This window comes from Chinchilla lanigera, unplaced genomic scaffold (assembly GCF_000276665.1).
Source record: "Chinchilla lanigera isolate Chin_1 unplaced genomic scaffold, ChiLan1.0 scaffold00033, whole genome shotgun sequence".
In the NCBI taxonomy this organism is placed as follows: domain Eukaryota; kingdom Metazoa; phylum Chordata; class Mammalia; order Rodentia; family Chinchillidae; genus Chinchilla; species Chinchilla lanigera.
Genome location: NW_004955434.1, coordinates 19,166,883 through 19,194,015, shown reverse-complemented (window position 1 = coordinate 19,194,015; position 27,133 = coordinate 19,166,883). Strand labels below are relative to the sequence as shown.

Here is a 27,133-nt window from a genome sequence, read left to right as displayed (position 1 = left end):
GTAGCCTGTGCTCACACATGTGGTATCTCTTCTCACGTGCCCGCCGTGACAGAGAGACAATATTATTAGAGAGATTTCAGTGTTAGCATGGGAGGTAAGAAGCACTGATACGTTCTTTTATCTTGACCGAACTTCTTTCTTCTTCTTTTTGGTTCTGGGAGTCAAACTCAGGTCTTTTGCATACCTTACCACTTTGCATCTAAACCCAGCCCCGGAAAAGTCTTCCATGCAATGCTTTCTGAGAGCTCAAACTTTCCGACAGACGGTGGGTATTCCTGACGCATTCATTATTCCTTGGACGTGAGAGTGGAGAAATAGGAAAGAAATCAAGTTCTCTGTAGTACGGACATACTGAAGTTAGCATCGGTTTTGACAGTCACAGTAAGCTGTAATGCTGGCGTACTCACCTCTTGGCACGGACTGTCTTGGGTTAAGGAGGGAGCATCTTTGTTTTACAAAAGAGATATTCACGTGGATAAATGTTAACAAGTAAAGTCTTGGTTTTTATTTGGAAGCCTTCTTTCTGTCTGTGCCACATCCTGATGATTGGGACTTCTCTGTTCTAGAGAAGAGAAGAAGGAAGTGATTGTTCAGTATTGCATTTTAAAGGCAAGATGTGCTCTTGAGAAATTCTGCAAAATAAGAATTTTTAAATCATGGAAATTGAGTAGGGTTTGCATTACCAGAAATAAATGTTGATTTGAAAAATAAAATAAAGTCTAATTTGAACCATTTGGTATGACCATGGTGTGAATGAGTATGTTTCATTTTGCCTACAAATATTACAGTTGTTTTAGCTGGCCTTTCGGAAACATTAGCCTGAAATACTGGAAAAGCACAGTCACATAGAAGAGTTTTCTGTGAATATAGAATGGCATAATTTTGTTTACTTATACAACCAAGCTGCTTCAATGTATATTGTGTATGTGAGTGATGCATCTTTTTCAGGCAATACCCAGATAGAAATATGTTTAAATGTAAATTTACTAAAACAAATAAGCATGCCAAGTTCTTTTCCCATATAATTTCAAGTGTTTCTCAGAAATTATCGCAACATTGCTTGAAAAATTCCCTAAGTACTTCCCAGAATCTGTTATTTTCAACAGGAATTTTTTTGTGTCACCATTTTTATTCATCTCCCCTTTTTGCTTCCTTACAAATACACACACTTAAAATACAGACATTCACACTGACATACACATAACTTGCCAACACACAAACACACAAGCACATGAGCTTAAGCACATGCTTAAGCATGCCAAGTCAAATAGATTAAAGAGATAAACAGAATCTTCAAGGGGGGTGGCTCTAAAATAGTAGAGCATACCCAAAGTGGTTAGACTTTTGGCTAAGAGCTTAAAAAGTTGGCTTGACTTTGGAGTAACAGTTTTAAATTTAAATATTCACTTGTTGCATATGGACCCATCTTAGTTTTAAGACAGGTATTTGACAAGAGAATGGAAGAGAGTACTTTTATGAATTGTGTATGACTTGTATAATTGTATATGAGTTGTAATGTTTTTCCTTCAAAACCGTGATCTTCAGAGGCATCTCTTCCCCCAAATATCTCCCACTAACTACTTCTACTTTTAGCACCCAAAACTCGCGTTCTCCAAACAAAAGATGTATCCATGAGCTCAATTTGCGGACTCCCATCTGTTAAGCTGACGGAATGCCCGTTTATGTCATCTGAGATAGTAGTCTAAGCCCATCAGTTGCTTTTCAGGTCACCCAGAATGATATATTTCCTAATTTCTGGGCCACACTGTATTGTGTGTCCACTAACAAAGGGCAGCACAAAGGAGACAAGTGAAAGCCAAGTTACCAAGTCTCACAGTGTCTGCGACGCTGTGTGCACGTAGCACGTACAGTATGTGCCGGCTACACAGTGTGTCAGTTTTGCAGAGAACCAGTTTTCAAAGATACATAGCGCTTGTACATACATTGACACATGTAATACTGTTTCTAAATTAGTAATATACAAGTGCACGTGTAAAATATTAGCAAAAAAATCATTCTTGGTGAAAAATAAATTCTCATATTTATTCCTTATATCGTACTGGGTTGCCTAGCACACTCTGCTAACAGAGAATATGGGGGGCTGGGGATTTAGCTCAGCGGCAAAAGCGCCCGCCTGGCAAGCGCAAGGTCGTGAGTTCAGTTCCCGGTACCGGAGAAAAACCAAAAAAAAAGAGAATATGAACCTGTGTGGTTGTATTCTGGTCGCAATCTAATGCAAGAAGCAAAAAGTAATTGAGTTATGTGTTAGTATGAGATTTCATGGAGTTTGCATGATTTTAGAATTCCATTGAGGTGTACTTTACATACAGTAAAAGTTACTGATTCTAACTGTATAGCCCTCAGAGTCATATAAGCATCAAAATCATGAATCCAAACATTTCCATCACTCCAAAGTTTCCTCGTAGCTGGGCCTGGTGGTGCACACCAGCACTCTGCTGAGGCAGGAGGATCCTTGTGAGTTTGAGGCCAGCCTGGGCTACAAAGCGAGCTCAAGGCCAGCCTGAACTGCATAGCAAGACCCTGTCTCAAAAAGACCAAAAAAAGAAAAAAAAAGAATAAAAAAGTTTCCTTGTGCACTTTGTAGCCACTGCCTTTCCTCTATGTTTGGCCCCTGGCATTCACTAATCTTCTTTATATGCCCATAATCCTGTCATTTCCAGATTTTCAGTGGTTGTAATGATATAGTATGTGCCTTTGAGAGTCTGGAACATAATGCTTTTGAGAGTCATCCATGTTGTAGCATTTTCAATAATTTATTCCTTTTTATTGCCCAGTAGTATTCCATTGCATAGCTGTACTAAAATTGTCCTTAAGACATAACCTTCTAGAAAACCTGATAAAATCCCAGTTTTGCATAACATTTTTTTACTAGTTTTAAACTCAGCAAGTACTGTAAAATTTTACTTGATAGAATGCTTAAACATGAAATTCGGTAATTTCTATACTTCCTACACAAACTATTCCTCTTACCTGATAATCAAATTGGTCCAGAAAGAAAAAAAAAGTGTAAAATTTCTGTGAGCAACTGGTTATGAAAGTAAATTGCCAGCGTGGTTGGGATGAAATAATTAATAAGGTACACTGTGCAAATCCAGGCATGAAATAAATCTGAGACTTGTCTCACAGAGTTCTGATTTTCTTCTAGGGACCAGCAGTCCCTACAGCTCAGTGTCGTTCAATTACAAAAAGATGTAAAATTGTATAAAAAGGGAAATACTTTCAGTTTGTAGGTAACCATTTTAGGATTTTCCTAACTTTTGTCTTAGATTTGACTGAAAACGAGTTTATGTAATAGAACAGAAAACTATAGTTTGTCTTTCGAATGAAACGGTTTGCTTGTTTCTTGATAAGTAAGGGGGGAGCAAATGCTGGATCTGCGCCATGTTTCGTGTGCCTCTCTCTCCCCACCCCTGGGCAGGAGGAAAGCAGTGTCTTTGCTCCTTGTCGCGACGTGTAGTAGCCTGCCATGAGCACAAGTGAGCTCGTTCTTAGACTGAGCCTGAGGTCACCTGACGATCTAATTATCCTCAAACCTCTTATTTGGTCTCTCCTCCTACCTCATTACCTCCTTTCCTTGTCTTTCATCCCTCTTCCCCAAATAACCTACAACCTTATTTTACTTTGATTTAAAATCTACAAGTTGTATGGTGTGCTTTGATGTGAAAATGGACTCTTAACAAAACCACTTACACCACGACAGTTGATGCTACAACAAAAAGTTAAAAACAGTTCTTCTGCACTGGGGTGTAGCTCAGTGACAGAGCATTTGCCTGGTATGCTTGAGCCCTTAGTGTGACTGCCTGCTGGGGGGATGGGGGGGCTCACTTTGCAGAGCCAGGTAAGAACTGGGTAACTGATCAGTTTGAGAGAAATAATAGAAGGAAGTCTTTTCATATAACATGCTTAGATGTATTTTAAGTGCTTTATACTTTTTTGAACCAGTAAAACTGGTTTATAATCTGAATTATTTGGTGTTACTCAACTTTTAATTATTAGCATATCCAATGTTTTCACAGGAAATCAGTGCTTATAATAATACTTTGCATTTAATTTAACAGGGTAAATCATACGACCTTCATTTTTGTAACGGATGTTTCCTAACCTGATGGGTTGATAGTTCAGTGAACTCTGGTTACAAATGGGAAAGCCTTAAGGAATTGACTCACAAACTACAAATTTGCCTAGGAAGGACAAGTGTCCAGTTATATGTTCTGATTAATTTACTCATGCACAAAACCAGTGTCCCAGTGTTCAGTAGTAAGTATCCACATACCGGCCTAAGAGACTGAATTTTTATTTTAATAGTATTAATTTCACCATATCTGATTCTCTCTAATAACTCCTATTTGCTTTGCTAAAGTTTACTTAACCGTCTGTACTTCTCAAACTGTTATGGGAGGATGCGTAGTTTTTCCCCCTACTCAGTTTTGAATTACTATTAAAGTTAAATGAAATAAAAATACAGTATCTTTAAAAGTCTAGCCTTTAGTTATTGCAGCAGTATCGAATTGTCTTAAAGATTTCCAAATGGTTACTCTGAATATTACTTGGAAAGCTCTCAAACTGACACTGGTCCATCTTATATATCATGTAGACTATTCCTGAAATTTTTGCTTTCACGGAAGAGGCAGAAGTCAATGTTTGAGAATCACCACACCAGACCACGCTTATTTCTGTCACAAAGGTCTTCAAAAAAAACCTGGGCCTCACTCATTCCCTTTGATGGTTTCTAACTCCAGCCATTTCACCCATGGATGCTCTCAAACGGACAGCCATTTTTACCAAGGAGCTTACAGACTTATGTCACATAAGGAGATGATCTTCCTTTTTTCAGTTTCTCCGTTTGTGACTGTGATGGTCTTAAATAGTCTTGGTGAAATCTGAGTGATTTTTTTGAAAAGAACTTTGGTGTCACTTTATATCACCAGGATGCGCAGGGCACCCCGTGTAGAGGGACTTCAGTTTGGATGTATATGCAGGTACTGTGCTGTTCAGTACGTTTGTTTGCGAACGCATATGTCACCCTTCTGTGCAGTATGAATTGCTGCCTCTGTTACTACTATAAACGAAGCCTCTCTCTCACGATTCAGGCTACTGGCACAGTTCTAAATCTTGCTTACCTGTCCCTATTCTGCCCAAAGTAAGTGACTTAACATCACAGTCCCCAGTTTAGCAGAGACAGCTGTTCAGTACTAAAAGAGAATCTGAAAGGTTGTTCTTTTACAAGTAGCACCGGGCATCGGGGCAGGCTGCAGGGGAGAGAAAGCACATGGGATTGCTGTGCAGGCTGGGAGAGGAGAAGCAGGAGCAGGGAGACAGGAGCAGGAGGGACATGAGGTGCCTAGGTGGGGAGAGTCAACGGCTGCGGCCCTTCAGGTGCATCTTAGTCCCAGAGGCTGCCAGCCTGTGAGTCCGTCACAGACGTACGGACGTAGGTGCATGCTGCCTAGGAGGAGCCTGGAGAAGGCGGCACTGCAATCTGCCCAGACTGGGGTTTAGCTTTAGAAGCAGTCTGCAGTGAAAGGCTCCAGAACAGAGCCAACGAGAGAGGATGTGAGCTGAGAAGTGTGGAAGAGGACAGCACGTGTCCCAGAAGCCTTAAGTCCCTCATTATCATAAGCCCCGTGCGTTCACCTGGGGAATGGTCGCGGAATAATGGTCACTGAGCACTGTTGAGGCTCTCAGTGAACTTCGTTTCAGAATTTCAGGATTTAACATCCTGAAAGTCAGCGTCTTGTCAACCTTAGCAAGCCATCGTACATTTATTTCTTCACCTCTGACTTCTCATCTGTTAAACATTCACTGAACTCTACAGGCTATGGTGAAATTCAAATGAGATAATCTGTATAAAATCACAGTTTATTTTTCCATGCATCTTCTAATATTCCCTTTTGTTCCTCCTGTCCCACAGGGTAGCAGGTTATGTGAGGAAAATCAATAGCTATTAGTGACCACTTTAGACATGACTGTTGCAGGACTCCAGAATCATCAGGAGTTGCTAGGTACCCGCATCATAGGACTGTGCTGACTAGACAGTTTTAAGAGACTATTTGCTCTTTTAATCTGAAGGTCAATTTTTTTTTTTTTTTTGTCTTTTTGTCTTTTTGAGACAGTTTCACTACACAGTTCAGGCTGGCCTTGAGCTCACTTTGTAGCCCAGGCTGGCCTCAAACTCACAGCAGTCCTCCTGCCTCAGCCTACCAAGTGTTGGGATTACAGGCGTGCACCACCGTGCCCAGCCTGAAGGTCACTTTATCTGTATGATGGGGGAAGGATGTCTGTATTTGACAGTTTCCGTAAAGGTGGACACCCGCCTGTACGCACCCACATACATTGTTAAAGTGATAGAATGATAGGGAGCCTTAGAAAGAAGAATGCGTAGCAAGCAGACCTTGTTTTTTAAAATAAGAACTTAATGAAAATATCTGATGTTTCAGAGAATGATTGTGATCCAGAGGGAATTTTATATCCAAAGACTGAGGAACCACTTTTTTTGCATTGCAAAAACAGGACAGATTCCTTGTGCCTCTCGCTCTGTTGTTACATTTATCTAATCTTCACTGCTGGCACTACTGGCTCAGAGGGTGGTGGCGGGTGCTGTTCTATGGTATGCTGGCTGGAATGATGGGGCTGGTGGGGAGGGAGGCCGGGGGACTCACCATTTCCCCTGGGGTGAGTAAACTTCTGTAAAATGGAGGAACTGGTTGTACAGTCTTTAGTCCAGAAAATACCAGCTGGCTGGTATTGAGGTGCCTAGGTGGGGAGAGTCAATGGCTCTCAGAGTGGTTGAAACCAGGAAGTGAATGTGTACATAGGACTATTAACTAGAGTCTTCAGATTTTGTCAGTTTTCTCACTAAGGTCCATTTTCTTTTTTTTGTTTGTTTGTTTTTTTTTTTTTGGTTTTTCTCCAGTACCGGGAACCGAACTCACGACCTTGCGCTTGCCAGGCAGGCGCTTTGCCGCTGAGCTAAATCCCCAGCCCCTAAGGTCCTTTTTCTTGTTTAGGATCACACAGCTATGTCTTATTAATCCTGTCTTGTCTGCTACCATTCTTTAATCTTTTCTGACCTTTAGACTTTGAAGAGTGCTTCCACTGTTTTATAGAACGCTTCTCGGTGTTGGTTTGCCTGACATTTCCTCATGGTTGGGTTGAGGTATGTCTTGGTTACTTTTCTCTCATTGCTAAGACAAAATAGCCAACGCCCAAAATTAAGAAAGAAAAAGTTTATTTAGCTCACAGTTTGTGGAGGTTTCAGTCCATACTTGGTTGGCTCCCAGGAAGAGTGGCACATGGCAGAGGACAACAGTTCAAGGCGGTGGAAGACAGCAAAACAGCAAGAGTAAAAAGGAAAGAAGAGCGGGCAAGTCTCTTCCCCTCCCTTATATTGTATGCAAACTACCCGCCCAGGGCGGGTGTAGCACTCACACCCATAATCCCAAGGTTGGACCATGGATCAATCATAAACTCTACAAGCCTGCCCCATGACTGCGTGAGGCTTTAGGGGGGACATGCAGACACAAACCATAACAAGGTACATTTTGACCATAATGCTACCAAAGTTACGAGGTACCCTCTCAGCATATCCCATCAGGAAAAACAGACCATCGACATTCTTCCGCCAATGGTTTTGACTCTCGTCACTTTTTTAAGATGATGTCTGTTATATTTTACCAGTATGGAGTTATGATTTCCCCCTTTGGCATTAGTAAGTGTCTTCTCATTTGTTTGTTCGGGGCTGGAGTTTGAATCCAGGCGCCTTTTGGGTGTGAAGCACATGCCGCACCATGAGCTACGCTCCCAGGTGTGTTTGTCCTCCTGAACGGCTCTGTGTTTTCTTAGATTGATTATCAGGGTTGGGGCAAGTGTCATCCCCATAGAGTTGCAAGGAGCCTGAACTGCTGGGTCTAAAAAAGCGACACTTGGAGTCATTATTTAAGTGTTTGAATAGATTTCTCTCAATATGTGCTGAAATGGATTGCCTGACATCACATTGCAGGATTTTTAAGTCCTACCTCCAGGCAAATCTCATAGTTACTAGCAAAAATGAAAGTGTGAAATGCTTTTTAATGTATATTTAACAACACATAGTCTGATGATTGCTGATGTGAAGTCTCTGTGGACTCCCTTTGCTATCAGAGTAGGATGCTAAGAGACAACTTTTTACACATTTATTCTATCTAAACCCATCACATGTTTACTTTTCAAATATCTATGACTGTCATTTATAACAAGATCATAAAAGTCAAATACTTTTAAGTCTAACTCAAACTTTTTTTTTGCCGTCATGAACATACACCCTTTATTAAATCTTGAAATATAAAAACCAACATATAAAATGTGGAAAGCAACTGTAATGTAGATTAAAATGTAAATTTATTCAGACTTTGAATCATAGAATTACAGCCAGTTTTTAGGAAAAGTACAATTACCTTGCACAGGTGATACTTCCCCTACTATATCTTATGAAGTTGCTGACTGTTATGTTATTCTATAATACGGCCATTTGGAAAAGAAAAAATACAGCTTAGTAATGGGGGTTTAAGGGGTAATGTTACTTTATTCATCATTTTGATCAGAAATTCACATAACTCCCATTTAAAGGAATTTCTATCATTGAATCCAGTGTAATGACCACTTGGGTTGAAGAATAAATTTGGCAAACTGTACTTAATTCCTTCCTATGGTGTCACTGTTTAATAAGGACTCAGGTACCATTTTTTGCATTTATCCTGAGTGCATAGCAAGAGTTTACATCATACTAATATACTAAATAGCTACATAGTACATAGATGATTGTTAAAATAGCAATACTGAAGGCATTTACAGCCCAGAGCCCCAGTGGTCTACTTTGTTTGCTTTGACATTATTAAACTCGATCTGTTTCTCTAACTGTGACTCTAATTACTATATTTGCATGGCAGAAAAGTTTGCTCTGTGAGTTGATTTTTATTAACAGTGCTTGCATGTTGTTTTCTGCTTTCTCGGTGTTTCATGAGCAGACAGAGCACCTTTAGTTGCATCGAGTCATTATGCACAATCAATAAGTTTTTATGTTTGTCTTTGTTATTTCTTTGATGTGGCCCGTAGGATGCTGCCGGCAAGGTGCTGGACCGCTGGGCCATCATGTCTCGAGAGGAGGAGATCATCACCCTTCAGCAGTTTCTGCGGTTTGGAGAAACCAAATCCATCGTGGAGCTGATGGCAATTCAAGAGAAAGAAGGGCAGGCCGTCGCTGTACCGTCTTCAAAGACAGACTCAGATATAAGGACTTTCATTGAGAGCAACAATCGCACCAGGAGTCCCAGCCTCCTCGCTCACTTAGAGAATAGCAATCCTTCTAGCATTCACCACTTTGAAAACATCCCAAACAGCCTTGCATTTCTGCTTCCATTCCAGTATATCAATCCTGTCTCAGCCCCGCTTCTAGGGTTGCCTCCAAATGGGCTACTCTTAGAGCAACCAGGACTGAGGCTCCGGGAGCCAAGCCTTTCAACCCAGAACGAATATAATGAGAGCAGTGAATCAGAAGTATCTCCCACACCCTATAAGAACGACCAGACGCCCAATAGAAATGCCCTGACCAGCATTACGAATGTGGAGCCCAAAACTGAGCCAACGTGTGTCTCTCCCATTCAGAATTCTGCCCCAGTCAGTGATCTGACCAAAACTGAACACCCGAAAAGCTCTTTCCGGATTCACCGGATGAGGAGGATGGGGTCGGCCTCTAGGAAGGGCAGAGTGTTCTGTAATGCATGTGGGAAGACGTTCTATGACAAGGGCACCCTCAAAATTCATTATAATGCTGTTCACCTAAAGATCAAACACCGCTGCACCATCGAGGGTTGTAACATGGTCTTCAGCTCCCTCCGAAGCCGTAATCGGCACAGCGCAAACCCCAACCCACGCCTTCACATGCCTATGCTAAGAAATAATCGAGATAAAGATTTAATTCGGGCCACCTCAGGAGCTGCCACCCCTGTTATAGCAAGTACAAAATCAAATCTCACGCTCACAAGCCCTGGCCGGCCCCCCATGGGTTTTACCACTCCCCCGTTAGACCCTGTCTTACAGAACCCTCTCCCTAGCCAGCTGGTATTTTCTGGACTGAAGACTGTACAACCAGTTCCTCCATTTTACAGAAGTTTACTCACCCCAGGGGAAATGGTGAGTCCCCCGGCCTCCCTCCCCACCAGCCCCATCATTCCAGCCAGTGGTACCATAGAACAGCACCCCCCACCACCCTCTGAGCCAGTAGTGCCAGCAGTGATGATGGCCACCCACGAGCCCAGTGCCGACCTGGCACCCAAGAAAAAGCCCAGGAAGTCGAGCATGCCCGTAAAGATTGAGAAGGAAATTATTGACACCGCGGATGAGTTTGACGATGAAGACGAGGACCCCAATGATGGTGGAACTTTGGTGAACGACATGAGCCATGACAATCACTGCCACTCGCAGGAGGAGATGAGCCCCGGCATGTCTGTGAAGGACTTTTCGAAGCATAACAGGGCCCGGTGCATTTCAAGGACTGAGATACGAAGAGCCGACAGTGTGACTTCGGAGGACCCGGAGCCGGAACGGGACTACGAGAACGAGTCCGAGTCTTCAGAGCCCAAGCTGGGTGAGGAATCCATGGAAGGGGATGAGCACCTCCACGGTGAGGTGAGCGAGAAGGTGCTGATGAGCAGCGAGAGGCCTGATGAGAACCACAGCGATCCCTCTCACCAGGACGTCATCAAGGTGAAGGAGGAGTTCGCAGATCCCACCTACGACATGTTCTACATGAGCCAGTACGGACTGTACAACGGCGGGGGCGCCGGCATGGCTGCCCTGCATGAGAGTTTCGCGTCGTCTCTGAACTACGGCAGCCCCCAAAAGTTCTCCCCAGAGGGAGATCTGTGTTCCAGCCCAGACCCCAAAATTTGTTATGTGTGCAAGAAGAGTTTTAAAAGCTCCTACAGTGTGAAGCTTCACTACAGGAACGTTCACTTAAAAGAGATGCACGTCTGCACGGTGGCCGGCTGCAATGCTGCCTTCCCTTCTCGCCGAAGCAGAGACAGGTCAGTAAATCTCCATTGGCTGCTCCTGCCGAGGGAGGAGGGTGCCGGTTTCAGGCATGTTGGATTTAACGTTGAAAGATCCAACTTAGATGTTTCTGAGGCACTGTAAGGATTGTCCACAGTGACCCACGTAACTAAGCTGCCATGCTCATGAAAGATTGTTGTAGTTGGTGCTTGTTATGGTGAAGCATGCAAAGTCATATGCCATGGTACCCAATAATGCACGTCACTTTTCTCTGTGCGCTGTGTACATGTGTGTATGTGTTTCCATGCGTTTAGGTGTGAACAAGTGAAGTGCACACAATTCCCTGCCTCCCCGTTGAACCTTTATTTAGAAGCTGCATTTTCTGTCTCATTTCTATATATACATATATATATATATATACACACACATATATATGTGTATGTATGTGCGCTTTGCCTTGTGGCCTTTTAATTAAATCGATATATTATCTTCATATACACATATTTATCCAATATAGAAACAGAAATTTACGGATGGAAAGAACCATAGGTCCAGGACATCGAGACAGCCTCCATCTCCGTAGGTATAACCAGAAATGTTATCATTCCTTACATGAGTATTTAGTGTATCCTTGAATTCTTTAAGAGTCATGAAAATAGCCAAAGAAAATGAAACCAAAGTAATTGTTGATGTGGTGTGGGTTTATCTTAACTTCACAGTGTCTGAGCACATCTCTAAATGTCGTCCACCATCGGAGGTGGGCATAGAGGGGGGCGTGCATGTACTTTAGAGTCAGGGTATATGATGTACAGCCTGTCGGTGACATCACACTCCAGCTATGGAGCTATACTCTGAAACTGTTGGTTTTAAACAGAAGCAGCTGGTCCTAAACCTACTGTGTTCTTTATTAATCCTAAAGAAAGTGTAATAAAAGTGGAATGTGTCGAAGTGGTCAGTGGTGAGGTAACATGGTTATTCTTCAGTTGTGAAGATGAGCCCACCAGTAGATCATTTACATCATACCCCAGCACACCATAGGCGTCACACCAGTTAGTTCCTCTTGTTGTGTTGGATGTGGTTTTTGACTCTATGTTGTCTTTAAAGAACATTTCTAGAGAAAATCTGATTACAAAGCCAAAATGAATATATGTCAAACAAAATTAATGAGGAAATTTCCAAATAGCAACCACTCAAATTCTAGTGCTCATCAGTTGGAGAGACTTCTTTGACAAAGCAACATGTTCATGAAAGTACCACTGAAACGTAGTGGCACTGTGTTTAGATCTTTGCAGTATATTGCTTTATCTTCATATTTGAAAGACCAACCCTTTTTCAAATAAATGTTTAAAAATACATGTTTTCTTTTCTACTGACATAAGAGAGGCCCAGTCTGTGAAAAGTAAAAGCTCTAAGAAAAATGAGTCGTTTTTGTGCACAATTTAAAAAATGCTTCAAGGGGGAATCTATGCTAAAGAACGTCCCACCTCCCTTAACCTTGTTCTGTAGAAATTGGTTATAGTTACAGTTATTTAAGTTCCAAGTTATCGTTGATGGTGTTAGAATATGTTGGATAGGATAGCCATACTTTGAGTAATAAAATATACTATATCTGATCTCCCCTGAGTTTGTGAATAAGTTCTTTCAAATTTGAAGTAATGTGCTAATAATGAAATTAATGCATTAAAATTTTTAACAAAAATAATACTCATCGAAACCTGTATAAAATATTTATGGAAATGGAATATTTGAAGATAAGCCAACATTTAAGCTTTTTTGCATGAATTCCTGTCATGGTTGTAGTTCATTCCCTGAAGATGTTGCAGGTCAGAGTAGTGGAATAAATAGCTGTGGGACTGAAAGGCTATGTACGTATCCTAAGTTTGTTTTCATTTATATCAGACCGCTAGAAAACACAAGTTCTGGTGCGTTTATGTCCTAACATAAGGAGGGACTGTTGACGTACTGTTGATTTGTGTGAGGACAAACATTGATAGTGGGAATATTTCAATCTTCACTTTTATCCTAAGTAGTCCGGAGCTTAGCCAATGACCAGCCATGTCCCACTGACTAACCAGAATATTCTGGGTAAGAAGAATAGTACAGATGTGTTCAGTCATGCAGGAGATGACAGACTTCAAAAGACGGTTGAGACATTGCATTTGGGTAAAATGTCACTCATGCCTCATCTTTTTTATTTTCATTTTTAAATCTAAAAATTTGAAATTTTGCCCTCTAAAAATACACAAATCTTTGGATTCCAGCTTTAAAATTTTAAATTTTAAAACTTTAGTTTGACATTTTTTTTTTTGCAAGAAGAAAAGGGTTCGTCTTTGTTGAGTGTCTGGTGTGGATTAATGCTGTGAGGTTAGTTACCACGAAACACACAAACAGTGATGCTGTTAGGGTAGCAACCTCTCCCGTGTCTCAGCAGGCTGGGCAGTGGAACACATCTGTCCTCCTGTTTCGGCCTCTTGTCCACATTTCATTAACTCATGTCACACCTGCGAGTCAGTCTATTTGGCCGCAAAGCCTCTTGGATCACCCTTCTGATCAGACCCTCAGATTTACTTTTTCCTCTCTCATCACTTCTACTGCATTAATCGTAAGACTCCCCAGGAGCCTGTGTCACTGTTTTTTCCCCTTTTCAACTTACTATGAAGCTAAGACGCAGTTTCTACCATTTCTTGTGCCAGTAGACTTTTCCAAAGAAACTCTTCTTTGTCTTAATCCCGCTGTCCTCGAGCTCATTTCTTTCCTCTCCCCAGGGTCTCAGTTTCATCCAGCCTTGATTCCAAACACTGTCCTCCTTGTACAGATTAAGCATTTGAAAACGTTTTGGGTGGGGGCTGGCATGTGTAAAGCGAGTAGGCTGCCTGTGAGAAGGCTAACAGAATCACCCTCCTCCTCTTCCTCCTCCTCTTCCTCCTCCTCTTGCTCCTCCTGTTCTCATCTTTAGGATTGGAACACCGTAAGGGAGTTATATGCATATCCCCTTGGGCTTCTTCCGAAGTGGGTAGATGTGAAGGAGTTGGGGTTTGGGGCTTCAGATAAGCATATGAGTAAGATAGAAATGGAGATGAATCAAATACTGCACTGTGGGTTTGACAGAAAAAAATTCCCAGGTCTTTGCTTGTGGTCCTAGATTTTATAAGATCAAATTGAAGATTTTTTTAAAAAGCAACAGTGTTCTTTGCTCAAGTGACAGGAAGAGAGGCGAGACACACACAAGGTTGGTCAAGACTGAGGATTCTAAGCAACATAGTCAAAGCTATTCTTTTCTACATAGTTAGTTGTAATTGAATGTGCCTTTAGTAAGCTCCAAAGCCAAGAGGACCATTCCACACTAATGACAAAGAGCAAAAAGCCAATATACACAGTCTAATTTAGCCCAATCACTAGGTAGGTGTTAAAACAATTCTTATTCTGAATGATAGAAGTGAAAAGTAAATAATTTTCTCTGTAAAGAACTCTGATAGTCTTGATTGCCAAGTGTTCTGTATATGTTGATACGGCACTATACAATGTTAGATTTTCAGAATCCTTCTTCATTTATTCCTTAAATTTTTCTGCTGCTGAGCTACAGTTCTGCTAGGGAACAGGAAGCTGGCCCTTAGTTTTGAGTATACAACATATGAAACATTTGCTAGGAGGATGAATTAGCTGACCTGGACCTATAATCTTGGCAAGGGAAATTTTCTTGAAGGTAGTGTCATAGTCAGAATTCGCTGGCTTAGTTCACCTTTGGTTATTTATCATCCTCTGACTTCATGTTTGATCCTCAGGAAGGCTTACTGGCCCATGGATCACCTGCATTTAAGGGAAGCCAGTGTATAAGTTGCATTTGGTTTTTATTGGGGAGGGCAAATAAATTCTCTCCTCTTTCTTAACACTTTTCATCGTTTGTGAATATGTTAAAATTTACTTACATTTGTTTCAGTGATTGGCAGTTTTAAAACTCCCTTCACTAAAATGAGGACTTTGTACTCAGGAACTACATTATGTATAGAAAGACATGTCTCTGTTTTTCATCCTCCATGAATTTTGTAATCTTCATTCCTCTGTTCTCATAATAGTGGCCACTAATTACAAAGATCTGTCTTAAATTTTATCGGAAAGGTGAGCATATCTGTTTGATGTTTTCAAGGCCTAGCAAAATAATATTTGTTTAGGGCGATTTATAAATAAATATGAGGCGACCACGGGTGCCAAGTGTGAGTCTTCTCTTTGATTGCTAGCTAAATCAGTCCAGATTTAAACATGTAAACTTCTGGATTTGTACGGAGCAAGACATCTGTATTTGGTTTATTAAAACCTGGTGATATCTCCAGAACTAAATTTGTTATATATATATAGGCCCCTGGATAGCTCTACCTAAAAAGCAGAGATGTATAGTTTTTGCTTGTTATTACCTGACTTCCAGCTCTGTACAGGTGTGCAGGAATAAATTAACATGAGCTACCTCTGATGAGCCGCTGCATACATTAACAACAGAGGTGAAGATGTGAAAACACGCTACCTGCCTCCTGTTATCACCTTCTCAGTAGAGCAACATTCGTCCTCTCTGCCATTCTCTATGTTTGGCAACTTACGGAGAACTTTCTGGAGAGCGCTTTTCAATAAACACACATGATTCACCAGGCAGTACCTCCAAGAAATGAGCCACTTAGCACCAACTCAAGATAACTACTGTATTAGTATATTTGCCTAATATAATTAGCTGTCAAATATAGTGTGTTAATCCTCTCCAAGTTCAATAGGAGAACATTCTAAGGGATCATCTGTTTCATTTCCTGTTTTTTGCTTTTTCGGTCTGGTGAAACTACAGCACTGCATTTTACAGTCCTTTTAGAAAGTGAAGCTGTGCAGGTCCTCTGACTTCTGAATGTTATGGAAGAGATTGTTTTTTCCTCCTGCTACTCTGTTTGATTTCACAATAGAGCTAGCAGATCAATGGGCCTTTTGTACTTATCTTCATTACTTTCCATCGAAAGCAAACAAACAAAATAAATCCCCTCCTAAGTAATTACTGGTTGTGCCCTCCTCAAGCAAAACTTTGGTGGAAAGATAAACTTTGGTGTCATTCCTGTCCCTGGGGTTCTTTTTATACACTGGGAGAAGAGCAGTGAGCAAAACGGTCTCCTTGTATCATGAGGAGAGACTCTGTCAAGCTTGAAGTGAGCCTCCCGCTCTTCCTAATAACCTCCTGCTGGCCCAGCTGGACGCAAGACAAGCTCATTTAAGCCTCTGCTGACCTTTCACTCCGCCACTACGAGAACCACACCAGTCACTGCCAGTGTCTTCAGAACTGCACCAAACAGACAGCAAAGTGTAATGGCCAGTGAATCCTATCCTTCGCACGATGCAGAGAGATTTTTCCAAATTTCTATCAATGGAAGTTAGCATTAAATCTCCGCTGGCTGTATCACTTCCAGTGCACAAACGTGATGCTACGGAACAGCCTTCATTTTTAGCTTCTCTAGAAAAGAAGAGCCTGCTGTCCTCACCAGCATGTTCTCAAAAACCCTGTGGCAAAATATCAGAAAAGAAGGTGCATACTGAGTACACAGGCAGTGTTTTTCCTGGTGGCACCCCCTGAAAAGGATTGTTTTCCCCGTGCCCACCTTTGCTGGCCCACCGGACTCTGTTGCACCCTCTGACAGACAGTCGTTATGAGTCCTTCTCATACATAATTTCATTTGAGATACTTGTTTTTGTAGACAATCTCAGTTTTCAAACAAACAAACAGACCATTTTCCACCACAAAGAGGGAGGCAAGATTGCACACACATGGTATTAATGCCCGTGTGTGACTCTGGTAAGTCCATTCCCTGTTAGGTGAAAGGCTTGTCCCAGTTCTTTTGCTGGAAATAGTCATTTGCTGTTTGCTAGGAGGAAGGAGACTTTTCTTTCTCTGCTTAAATTTTATACTGAAAGTTGAACCATGAAGGATTCCAGTTTTTCTAAAGCCTACTCAGAAATAATTTAGTGTTTTGGCCATAAGACTCACACAAGCTTCAAATAAATGAACATGGCAGAATATGAAAGGAGTTCGTACTTGCCAGAAAATCACAGTGTCATAAAAAGGGATTCGGCGATTTTGGTTCTCAAGCGCCAAGACCTGTGTGTGAGGGAGAGGCGTACCAGCTAAGTCAGAGGAAGAAAGAATACTTTAAAAGAAAGGACAATTTTTCTTCAGTTACTTCGCATAAAACTACACTTCTAAAAAATACCTAGATTTTATGTCCTAATGCAAGCTGCTTGAATTAAAACTGGAGTTGTAAATTTCTGGTAAAAAGCTGTTATGCCTGAAGTGTTAGTGATTTTAACTCTAGTAGTTTATGGAGTTTATTACTTCTTTTATTAACTAGGGGGAAAAATGTTACCCACTTCCAGTTTAATTCTTTTTCTTGCTTGCTCTAATTTTTACTTTACCTTGGGAAAAAAAAAAGGCAAGCGATTAAACTGGCACATATATAAGTGCTGTTGAATATATCTACCTGAATTATGACCAGCTACTCAAAAATTATGCTAAGAGTCTCATCTGAACGTTCCCACATAATGTATATGTCTGTTCTTACATAAACACCCACATCAATAAGAATATCAAAAGACAGATCATCCTTAATTGCCAGAAGAGACATCTCCATCTTCGAAAGTGATGTGTGAAGTTACTTTATCACCTTGATGAAAAACGGGAAGATTTTGTAAGTGAAATGAGATAAATCCGGGGGATGGGAACAACAGGCCTTCAGAAGGAAGCTGCTGTGGTCAGAGGGCCGGCTGAGGAGAGCCATCTAGTCCTGCTGCCTTTTTAGTCAGCGGTGTCACTGAGGGGGCACTGGTGGGTCAGTTCCCTCACTAGTAATTGTGTTTTACAGACTTCTAAAGCAATTGGCTCAGTCAGTCCCAATTCAATAAAAGTGGAGAGCAAGAGAGAGAGCACTTTTGTTCTATTTTTTACTTGAAATTATTTCATTCAGCAGTCTGTCTTTTTTATTACCAGGACTTGACATTAGCACTCCAAGCTATATTAGCATCCATTTCAGCAGTTCAGTAATGGTATTAAAAAAACACTTAACTTCAACGGTGAATGGTTGTATGACAGTACCATAAAAAATCCACATTTAAAAAAAAACTTACGTATTTGTCCCAGCAAATTATTTTTCACTTGTTTAACCACTTCAAAACTATGCTCTCTTGACGGGTACTCACGAGCACCTTCTTTTCCCCAGCAGCACTCGGCAGTGGTGCTGTGTGGATTAGGGAACTGGGAAAAGAGGACGGGAAATCCAGTGGTGAGAAAGTAGGTAAAGATGCCGTTTAGCCTGCGGTTAGATTGCCTTCCATTCATCAGCAGAGATGGGATTGGCAACCTCAGAGCACCCAAGGTAAAATTCTTGGATTCTCGTGCATGACTGGGATTTGATTTTGAATCCAGCACTCTAAACTTGGGAGCAGAGCCTAACTACCTTGGCACTGTGATGTGCTCATAAATGGCTACATTAGGTTCTAAATTTTGATTAAACATTCCGTAATTAATCAATGGTAGACACGAAGCAGTTGGCAAGGTCCAGAGCTGCAAAATGTTTAAGACATAAAACATTACGAAGTAATTAGAATATGCTCCTTCAAGAGAAGGATTGCCTTCAATAACGAGGTAAATGATAGCATCCTGTTTATTGTGGACGTAGGCAGCCGGAGCAATATGATAAACTGCTGGAGATACACATATCAGTAATCATCCACATTATTAGTACCATTAATCATAATTCCAAAAATATGACAGCAGCAGCCAACTTTTTGACCAATTTTGCTTCTGCCTGTTGGCCATTATAACTTCACTAATAGGCTGCAGAGCTCCTGTGCGTGGCAGTTTGCATTGAGAATGGAAGGTTAATTATATTTGAGCTGCTGATTTCTTCTCTCCTTGGAAAAAGCTTAGCATTTTGACAATCCCAGGAGTTCACCACTGTTAAACCAGTAAAAATACTTTATTGAAATTTTCTTTGTTGGTCAGGAATGAGGAGATGCTTCAGATGAGATAGAAGCACCAGGCTGGGACAGCTGCTAATATTTCTTGCTTCAGAGCAGTCTTTGGGCGGTGAGATGAGCTCTGGGTCTTTAGATCACTTTGCTTGAAAAAGTTCAGTACTCTTCGTGATGCACCGGGAAACCCCGCAGGACTGGGGTTTGTACCAGCAGGTGCCGCAGAGCTAGGACGTTAGGCGCAGGTGGTAATACCAGGAGAAGCGGGCTCCCCTTCAATGCAGAGCTCTGTGCTTGCTGTCATGCCCGTGTGAATACAAACTGAAGTGAACTTCACAAAAGTCATTTGAACGTTTCTAAAAATTGAAATGTTTTGTAGCATGAGAGGTAAGGACTGTGATCACCATGGATTGATAACTGATGGTCCACTTATAACCCCCAACTGAACTGAGTAAGCGTGGTGCTGGGTGTGGGAGGCCCACCTGGGGATTGTTGCCGTCAGCATAAGAGGCGGAACTGGAGAAGGATAATGCATTAATTACCAAAACGTTTGGTATCCGCCCACTTGTTCTAGTTATGTCCTTGGTTCTGGCTCAATAAAAGGTGATTGTGATTGGTGATAGGGGAGGCAGTCCGAGAGGCTGTAACCCCCCCGGGCTGGGACCCCCCCGGGTCCCAGTCTTTTGTCTCCGTTTTTCTTGTCTCTTTACTTTTCTTTTTCATCCACGGGCACCTTGTTCTCAGGACCCACTCACTACTTATAAAGAACTACAGTAGCGTACAAGGTGTGTTGCTGATTGGCTCACTGAAGTTTTCACATTTCTGCTGGTAGTTTTGACATTACTAAATTGTGTTTATTCTTTTTTTTATGCAGTTTTAGTAGTTTAATTTTCCACACAGAATTCTAGATAAGCCTTTAGCTAAATAAAATTAATTGTTCTGCAAAGTAATTGTTTCCTCCTTTGAGGAATGCACATCCATAATGTCATCCTTTAGGAAGATCATAAACGAACTGTGGTAGTGATACAAAACATGTTTGAATGTCCCTTCTTAGGAAATATTTTTTCTAAAATGATCTTAGAAATTGATGTTCTGTGTTATGCACACTAGGCAGGAAAGTTTACTTTTAAAGTGGAAGAAAAATTTAAATATGAAGAGAAAAACTCACTCCTATCATTTGGAAATATATCTTTGACTTCTTTACTGAAGTAGACTATAAAACAAGGAGGGTGAGGCAGGGATATAGCTCAGTGGCACAGCACCTGCCTAGCAGGTGCAAGATCCTGAGTTCAATTCCCGGGGCCAAAAAATAAAAAATAAAACAAGGAACGGAAGGTTTGAGAGTTACTTCATCCAGAGTAAATAAAATTGTAACTTAGGTTTCTTAGTAAATCCTGAAAAGGTGCTGGAGCTCCTGGCTTTGCTTTATCTTACCCAGCAGTAGTAGTAAACTGAGCACCGTATGAGCTGCCTGACTGAGAAAATTTCCAAACGCTGTGAAAACATAACCCTATTCACAGTGTAACACTGATCTCACATTACAGTGCACAGGCACTGTTGAATAATCAGCAGCCTTGAGAAGCCCGGATGTGTCAAGTACTACCCAGAAGTAAAACGGTTAGGGAACGGGACTGTTGGATATCCATTCTGTTCTTAACCTTAGCATCCAGCACATGCATTTTCCATCTACCAATGTGCTCTCCCAGATGCCATCGCTACATTAACATTTTTTATGCATTCCACAGCAATGACAAATTGTTTTCTAACTGTAGCACCAGATTTAGTATGCGAAAGACATATTTGCTTCTGCCAGCAAACCAATAATTCTCACTCACATCTTCAGCGTTACAACATTTATAAAGTTGCAAAGTGGAGTAAACAAACCATCTGTTTGGCTTTTCCATATATGTCATGCTTCCTTATTAGCATATTACGATTCATTTAGTAAACAAATTTGGTGATTTCGTTCACGTCAAAGTTAGATCGGAAGCTTGAAGATGATTAACATTCCTGGGACAAGCACATTAATACATTGCTTCCTCTGCAAAGTTAAATGGCTTCTCAGGAGAATCACCCCTTGTTGACAAGATGAGACTGTCAATTTTGTTTGCCTGCCACATTAGGGGCCGTAAGGGGATGGCAGGCTCTGAGAGAGAGGAGTCGTGTAGGCAGCATAATTCACTGTGAATTGAGAAAAGAAGTCTAATTCTGATAAATGGCCGACCCCAGTACATCCTACCTGTTATTACAACAGACGTGCCGTATCTGTGCAGTAAATTAGCTAAACCCCTGAAGAGTTTGGTGGGATCTTATCTTCAAGTGAGTAATTTGAATGTAGAGGGAGCCGCCTGCGTGACCAGTGTGGATGATTTGTTTTAGATTGAAAGGGATTGAAATGACTGAATTTCATACTTTTAATTTGCAAGAATGTGCTTAGCTTTTATTTCTTGCATTTATTTTTTTTTCTTACTTTTTGTGCCTTTGAGAACTGTCTCCTAGAATTCTACACTGAGTTTTCTTCCTTAGCTAGGGAAAGGTGTTCAGACCTTCTGGAAAGAATCTAAATAATAGCTTATTGAATGACTATAGTTTTGCAGAAATGGGTAGTGTCAGAAATGTCATTTAATTCACAGAGAGCATACTACCATTAATAAACGATAATGCAAAGAAAATCTTGAGGCATAACAGTTACTCTTACAGCAGTTCAGAGAAGAAAAGAACTAATGAGAGACAGAGGTTTTAATTATTCATTTCTGTGTATTTGAATGTCAGCTTACATTTCTGTTCAGTATTGTTGATTCAGTAATCACACAACATCCCTAAGCCTGGCATCTAGATCTACCAAGACTGGATATAAAGTTGTCCTCTCTGTGTGAATGTAAAGGCTGGATATAAAGTTAGCCCTCTTCTCATATACACATGCAGCTTACCTTGCATATTCAATTCCATGTGTGTGCGTCCAACCAACCACACATGGAAAATGTTTTTTTAAAAATTGTTTCTTATACTGAACATATATAGACTTTTTTCTTGTTACTATTTCCTGTTCAACACACTACACTATTTGCATACCATTTTTATTGTGTTAGGTATTATAAGTACTCTTGAGATGATTTAAAGTACATAGGAAAACACGTAGGCTTTGTGCAAATACTACATCATTTTATCTAAGGGACTCGAGCATTTGTGGATTTTGGTGAAGTGGGGGCTACAGCCAATCCCTAGACAATAGCAAGAGATACACATACACACACATAGCCACATAGGAGGTCTGCAGTGTATACAACACAATGATCATTCTGTACAGTATTATTTGAAAAACCTAAATATGTGTGTGTGTTGAGTGGCAAAGTCCGGCAGGAAAATAAAGGCAGAAATTGATTCAAAGGGCAGCCTCAGTTCCGTTTTAATCAAGGCATGTAATTAATTACCAAGTGTCTTCTTTCAATTCACTGAGTTTAGAATGACCCAAGACTGATTAAGACTTACGAATTAGATGTTGGACCTTTTATGTAATGCATAGCTTGATTTACTTAGTATTCACTTTCTGACTCCCAGTCTGATTTTTAAACCCAGTCATGAGACCTTTTCTTTAAACACAGGTGTACACAAACATAATTCTTTCCTGTATACCGAAGCCAAATTTGAGAACTCAAAAACAAGCCAGGCTTGGTGGTGCATGCCTGTAATCCCAGCACTCCAGGAGGCTGAGGCAGGAGGATTGGAAGTTCAAGCCTAACCTGAGCAACTTAGTGACTTCGTGAGACCCTGTTTCAAAATAGAAAAATAAGGGTTGAGGATGTAGCTCAGTGTGAAAGCCCTGGGTTCAGTCCCCAGTATGGAAGACAAGGGCTCAGAACACCTTCCTTTTAAATAAATTATTTTTGTCTTTTTTTTTTTTTTTTTTTTACTTTTTGTGAAACACTGCATTAAATCCAACTGGGCATTTGGACAAGTGGGAAAAAGAGACACGAGAAAAGTCCAAAGCAGGACTAGGATTTAGGTTCCCTCCCTAAAAGGCATTTGCACTTACTTGGCTGCATGTGATGAATTTTATGTCTTCTATGAGAATAAGGTAAAGTTTTCATCAAACAGAAAAAGACTTGTAATTCAGAGACTTTCACTCAGTATTTCAAATTGAAAAAAAGAAGTTTGAGTTTTCCCCCAGTCTAAAACATTAATGCTTTTTGCTTTCTATGACTTTTTGCTTTTGTGACCGTAGTCTCCAGGAAGCTTTTGGTAAATTCACCGTATGGAAAGAGCACAGAGGTTCAGAGGAAACATTTTAAATTCCTTGTGTAGCCTGCGTCAGAAGGCTTTCCACGCTCTAATTTTTAGACTCATCATGCCTCATGGACCACACTGAGATACTTTTAGTGTTGGGGTTATCCTTTGCGTTTTACCAGTGTCTTTTCTTAAATACCGCTTTCCTTGCTTCTGCCGTGGGATTTTTGTGTTCTTTCTTTTTGCAGTGTATTTTGGGTAAAGCTTCTTTAAGACTCATGTGTCTTACTGATTGAGAGCAAATAATTATACTGTCTCCTGTGTGCAAATTATTCGACTTGATCTGTAGGATATATACAGTTCAATTACTGTACACATATTTAGTTTGTATTCTTGAAAATAGCCTCCTTGGAACTAACCTTTGGATCATTGTGTTAATCCTTACCTTTATATCTACAAACTCATTTTTTCTCTCCATCCCAGTCTGGTCTTTAGTTTAGTTTTTTTTTTTTTTTTCCTTTAAGAGAACTTTGCCTGCATGCATCAATATCATCTGTCTCATCAGAGCGGGTAGAAACAGCTTTCATATTGTTTACATTCTTATAAAATATAAGAAATTCTAATTCACACTAGATTTTTGTTCAGGATTATTCTCTTCTGAAGACAAACGTAGAGAAGACTGAATTTATTTGTAGAAAATAGTTATTCTTGGAGACTCCAAATTGATTGTTTTATGGATTCATTTTCCTACTTTATTGCCCTAGGACCTTCTCTCTACGTGGTGATTTTCAGTAGGTGAGACTTCCCTATCTCTTTCATTGTTTCATTTTCCCGTTTCTTTTCACCTCTTGAGTTTTGCTGACCCAAATAAACTTGTAATGTCCCTCAAATTGCTATTAACCTGAGGTCTGTGTGTCTTGCGGGGGCGGTGTTCTATGACAGCTCCTCATTTGGGTTGGCTGACTGGAGAGTCCAACAGTACTCCTTTGTTGGAATCAGGCACGGCCTCCTGAACATTCTCTGAGAGCGGAACTCTGACCTCTTGAAGGGTAGGATCAGCAGTCTCTGAAGCATCCATCCCTCTTCTTTCCCTCCTTCTCTCACATTTCTTCTCCAGCTCAGCCATACGATTATGAGTTTGTTGGAAAGCCCCCAAGCCTTGCTATCCCAAGAATGAACCAACAGGCTTTCCGCAGCCCGTTCTTCCAGTCCTCACTTCAGGTTTTTGCATATGGCGTTTGGGAGGATTATTAAACAAAAATGAAATAGATTAAGAAATGAACATAAAAGAATCAATTCTGTTGAACTGTGGTTGCATAATGGAAATCGACTACCATGAATGAACTCATGTACTGGAGCTATGAGCAGCAGAGCTAATGCACTGCCATGAGTTCATCCTTATTATTGCATTACACCTGAATCAATTGATAAAGTAGGTTTTTTTTTAAATGAGGGATGGCACTTAATTGAATAAAAGTCAGTGTAATTATATTAGCAGAGGCCAACAGTACTGCTGACAGCGGAAAAGGGACACTGTTGAGCAGAGTGCCAGAGCTGGTCCGCACATTTCTGCACATCGTTTGGTTGACAGATATTGAGGGCTGGTACATCATCTAATTAGATTACAGATTTTTACTGCTGTAAGTGAGAAATGAAGAAAAAAATCTCTTCCTGGTAACATATCAGTGGGGATGTGTCATCTCACAAGTTGTTGTAGGGAAGAGGTAGGTGTCCGTCTGGGTGATCAGCGTGTCCTTTTGTCAGTGTTAATTTATTCCTCTTTACTCAGCGTGACTGGGTGTGACTACTGTGTGTCTGGTTGCTGTTTTCTCAGCAGGGAACCTAGGAAGTGTAACTACAGATGTGTGAGAAACAGCACGGTTGTTCTAGATGACAGTCGTAGCACAACGTGTGTGTGAGATTGAGGAAGGGGGGAGCGTGTTAAAAGTGATACATTGAGGGATAAGATTCTGTGAGCTGCTTAGAGTTGGTAGATAGTTTTATCAATAGAATAACAGCACGTAAGCAGCGTAACTCAGTTTGTACCTTCTTGTTAGAACCCTTGCGATGCTGTACTCACGTCCTGGAAAAGACTCGCAGCAGGCATTTCCTGTATTCTACTTAGCAGCTTGCATTTGAAGTCATCTGCCATTTGGTACCAAGAAAGCAGGGATGACTGTGTCTGAGCAGGGGCCACGGGGACAGCTTCTGTTTGTCATCCACACACCCTCACACTGCATGTATCTGCTTGGATTCATTTATGGGTGATGGTGATGATACTGTGAATTTGGTTTATCTTAATTTGATTTATGATTTTTGGATTACGCAGCTGATCTGAAAATCATCAAGACAGCATATGAGATGATCGCTTATGACAGAAAATTATTTTGTGATCAAAACATTTTAAATCCCTATTTTATTGTTTGTTTTTTTAAACCAGATGTCTAGAATGTGAATTTGTTTTCTCTCTCTCTCTCTCTCTCTCTTTCTTTCTCTTTCTCTCTCTCTCTCTGTCTCTCATTCTTGCTTTCTTTTGTGATCGATTTAGCAAAAGATTAGAAAGCTGATCTTATTATCACAAGGTAAGCTCAGCCTTCCCAAGTGCAGTGCGGAGAGGGCCGTGCCCTCCGCCCCTGACACCCAAAGTGCTACCCATTGTCTTGTGTGGAAGGTGGAGAGGTCTTGCCCACCTTCCCTGCCCCTGAGGCACATACCTCTCGACCATCTGTAGGAAACAGCGGCCATGATTGCTGTCCAGTAGAGCGGCTAGCTTTGATCTTCTGTACTTTTTAATTATAAATGTCGGTTGGACTTTATACTGACCGTTCAGGTCATTTCTGTTACCACGATTGCTTTTGCAAGATGTAGAGCTTCTGTGCCAGCATTGAGAAGCTTTATTTACCTATTTATCGGTCTACTTTGGGAAGGGTAGCGTTCAATTGAGGTGCTTGCAAAACGTCTGAGCTCTGCAATTGGAGAGAGGTATATGCCCAAGAGCACTTTAAAAATGAATGGGGACGTAAATACAAAGACCATGTTTTCAAATGAGTAATGGCATCAGGCTTTGTGAATCGTAATGTCCCTTTGGATGCTTGGGGACAAACCTGCCTTTTTTTTTTAACACAAGCAAAACATTCAGTGAACAGAGTAAAAGTTTTGCTTGTATAAGCCGTATAGGTTCCAGTTGTTAGCCTAGAGGGATCGTAAGTTACTGTGCTTGATTTTTTTTGTACTTACTGTATCTTAATTTTGTCCTCTTAGGGTTTTTTTTCCCTGTTGTTTAGTGTCATTTTTAAAGGGTGGGTGGGTTTGTATTTTAAAACATAATTTTTATACCTTTGTTTTAAAGAATTTTAAAATGAAATTATTTGATGAAAACGTTTCAACAATTAAAGCATAGCAGCTTCTGAAAAAATGTATTTTTGCCCTTAGGTTTAACTGAGATCTCAGAGCCTTCTGAGAAATAGACTTAAGTTGTTCAAGAGTCTTTTAACTGTATATTAAAGTACTAACAAACAAATATTTTTCTTAAAAGTTGAAATACAGAAGAGTGGGGGTGAAGATTTCATTATTTTTTAATAAAATCTAAGTTATCTAGACCATTTCCTTTTAGATATTTTTTTTGTTGTTGTTGTTGTTTTTTTTTTGGTTTTTCTCTTGTACCAGGAACCGAACTCATGACCTTGCGCTTGCCAGGCAGGCGCTTTTGCCGCTAAGCTAAATCCCCAGCCCTCCTTTTAGATATTTTTATACCTCAGTACAGTGTTTACTGTACGAAGAAGGGGGTTGTTTTGAGATAAATTTAGACTATTCTATTCAGACAAGCAAGAAGGTTTCTGTTCTTTTAATCTGTTTACTGTACATGTATTCTAAACTT

At 40.7% G+C, this 27,133-nt stretch overlaps 1 protein-coding gene across 7 annotated transcripts in view; it reads left to right on the top strand.

The window, feature by feature from the left end:
• Bnc2 (basonuclin 2) overlaps positions 1 to 27,133 on the top strand; it is a 412,238-nt gene that overhangs the window by 374,968 nt on the left and 10,137 nt on the right. For all 7 annotated transcript variants that reach the window (XM_013516364.1, XM_005388715.2, XM_005388717.2 and 4 more), the window contains one exon: positions 9,112 to 11,081. In XM_013516364.1, coding sequence (XP_013371818.1) covers positions 9,112 to 11,081 — 1,970 coding nt within the window. The remainder of the gene's footprint in view (positions 1 to 9,111; positions 11,082 to 27,133) is intronic.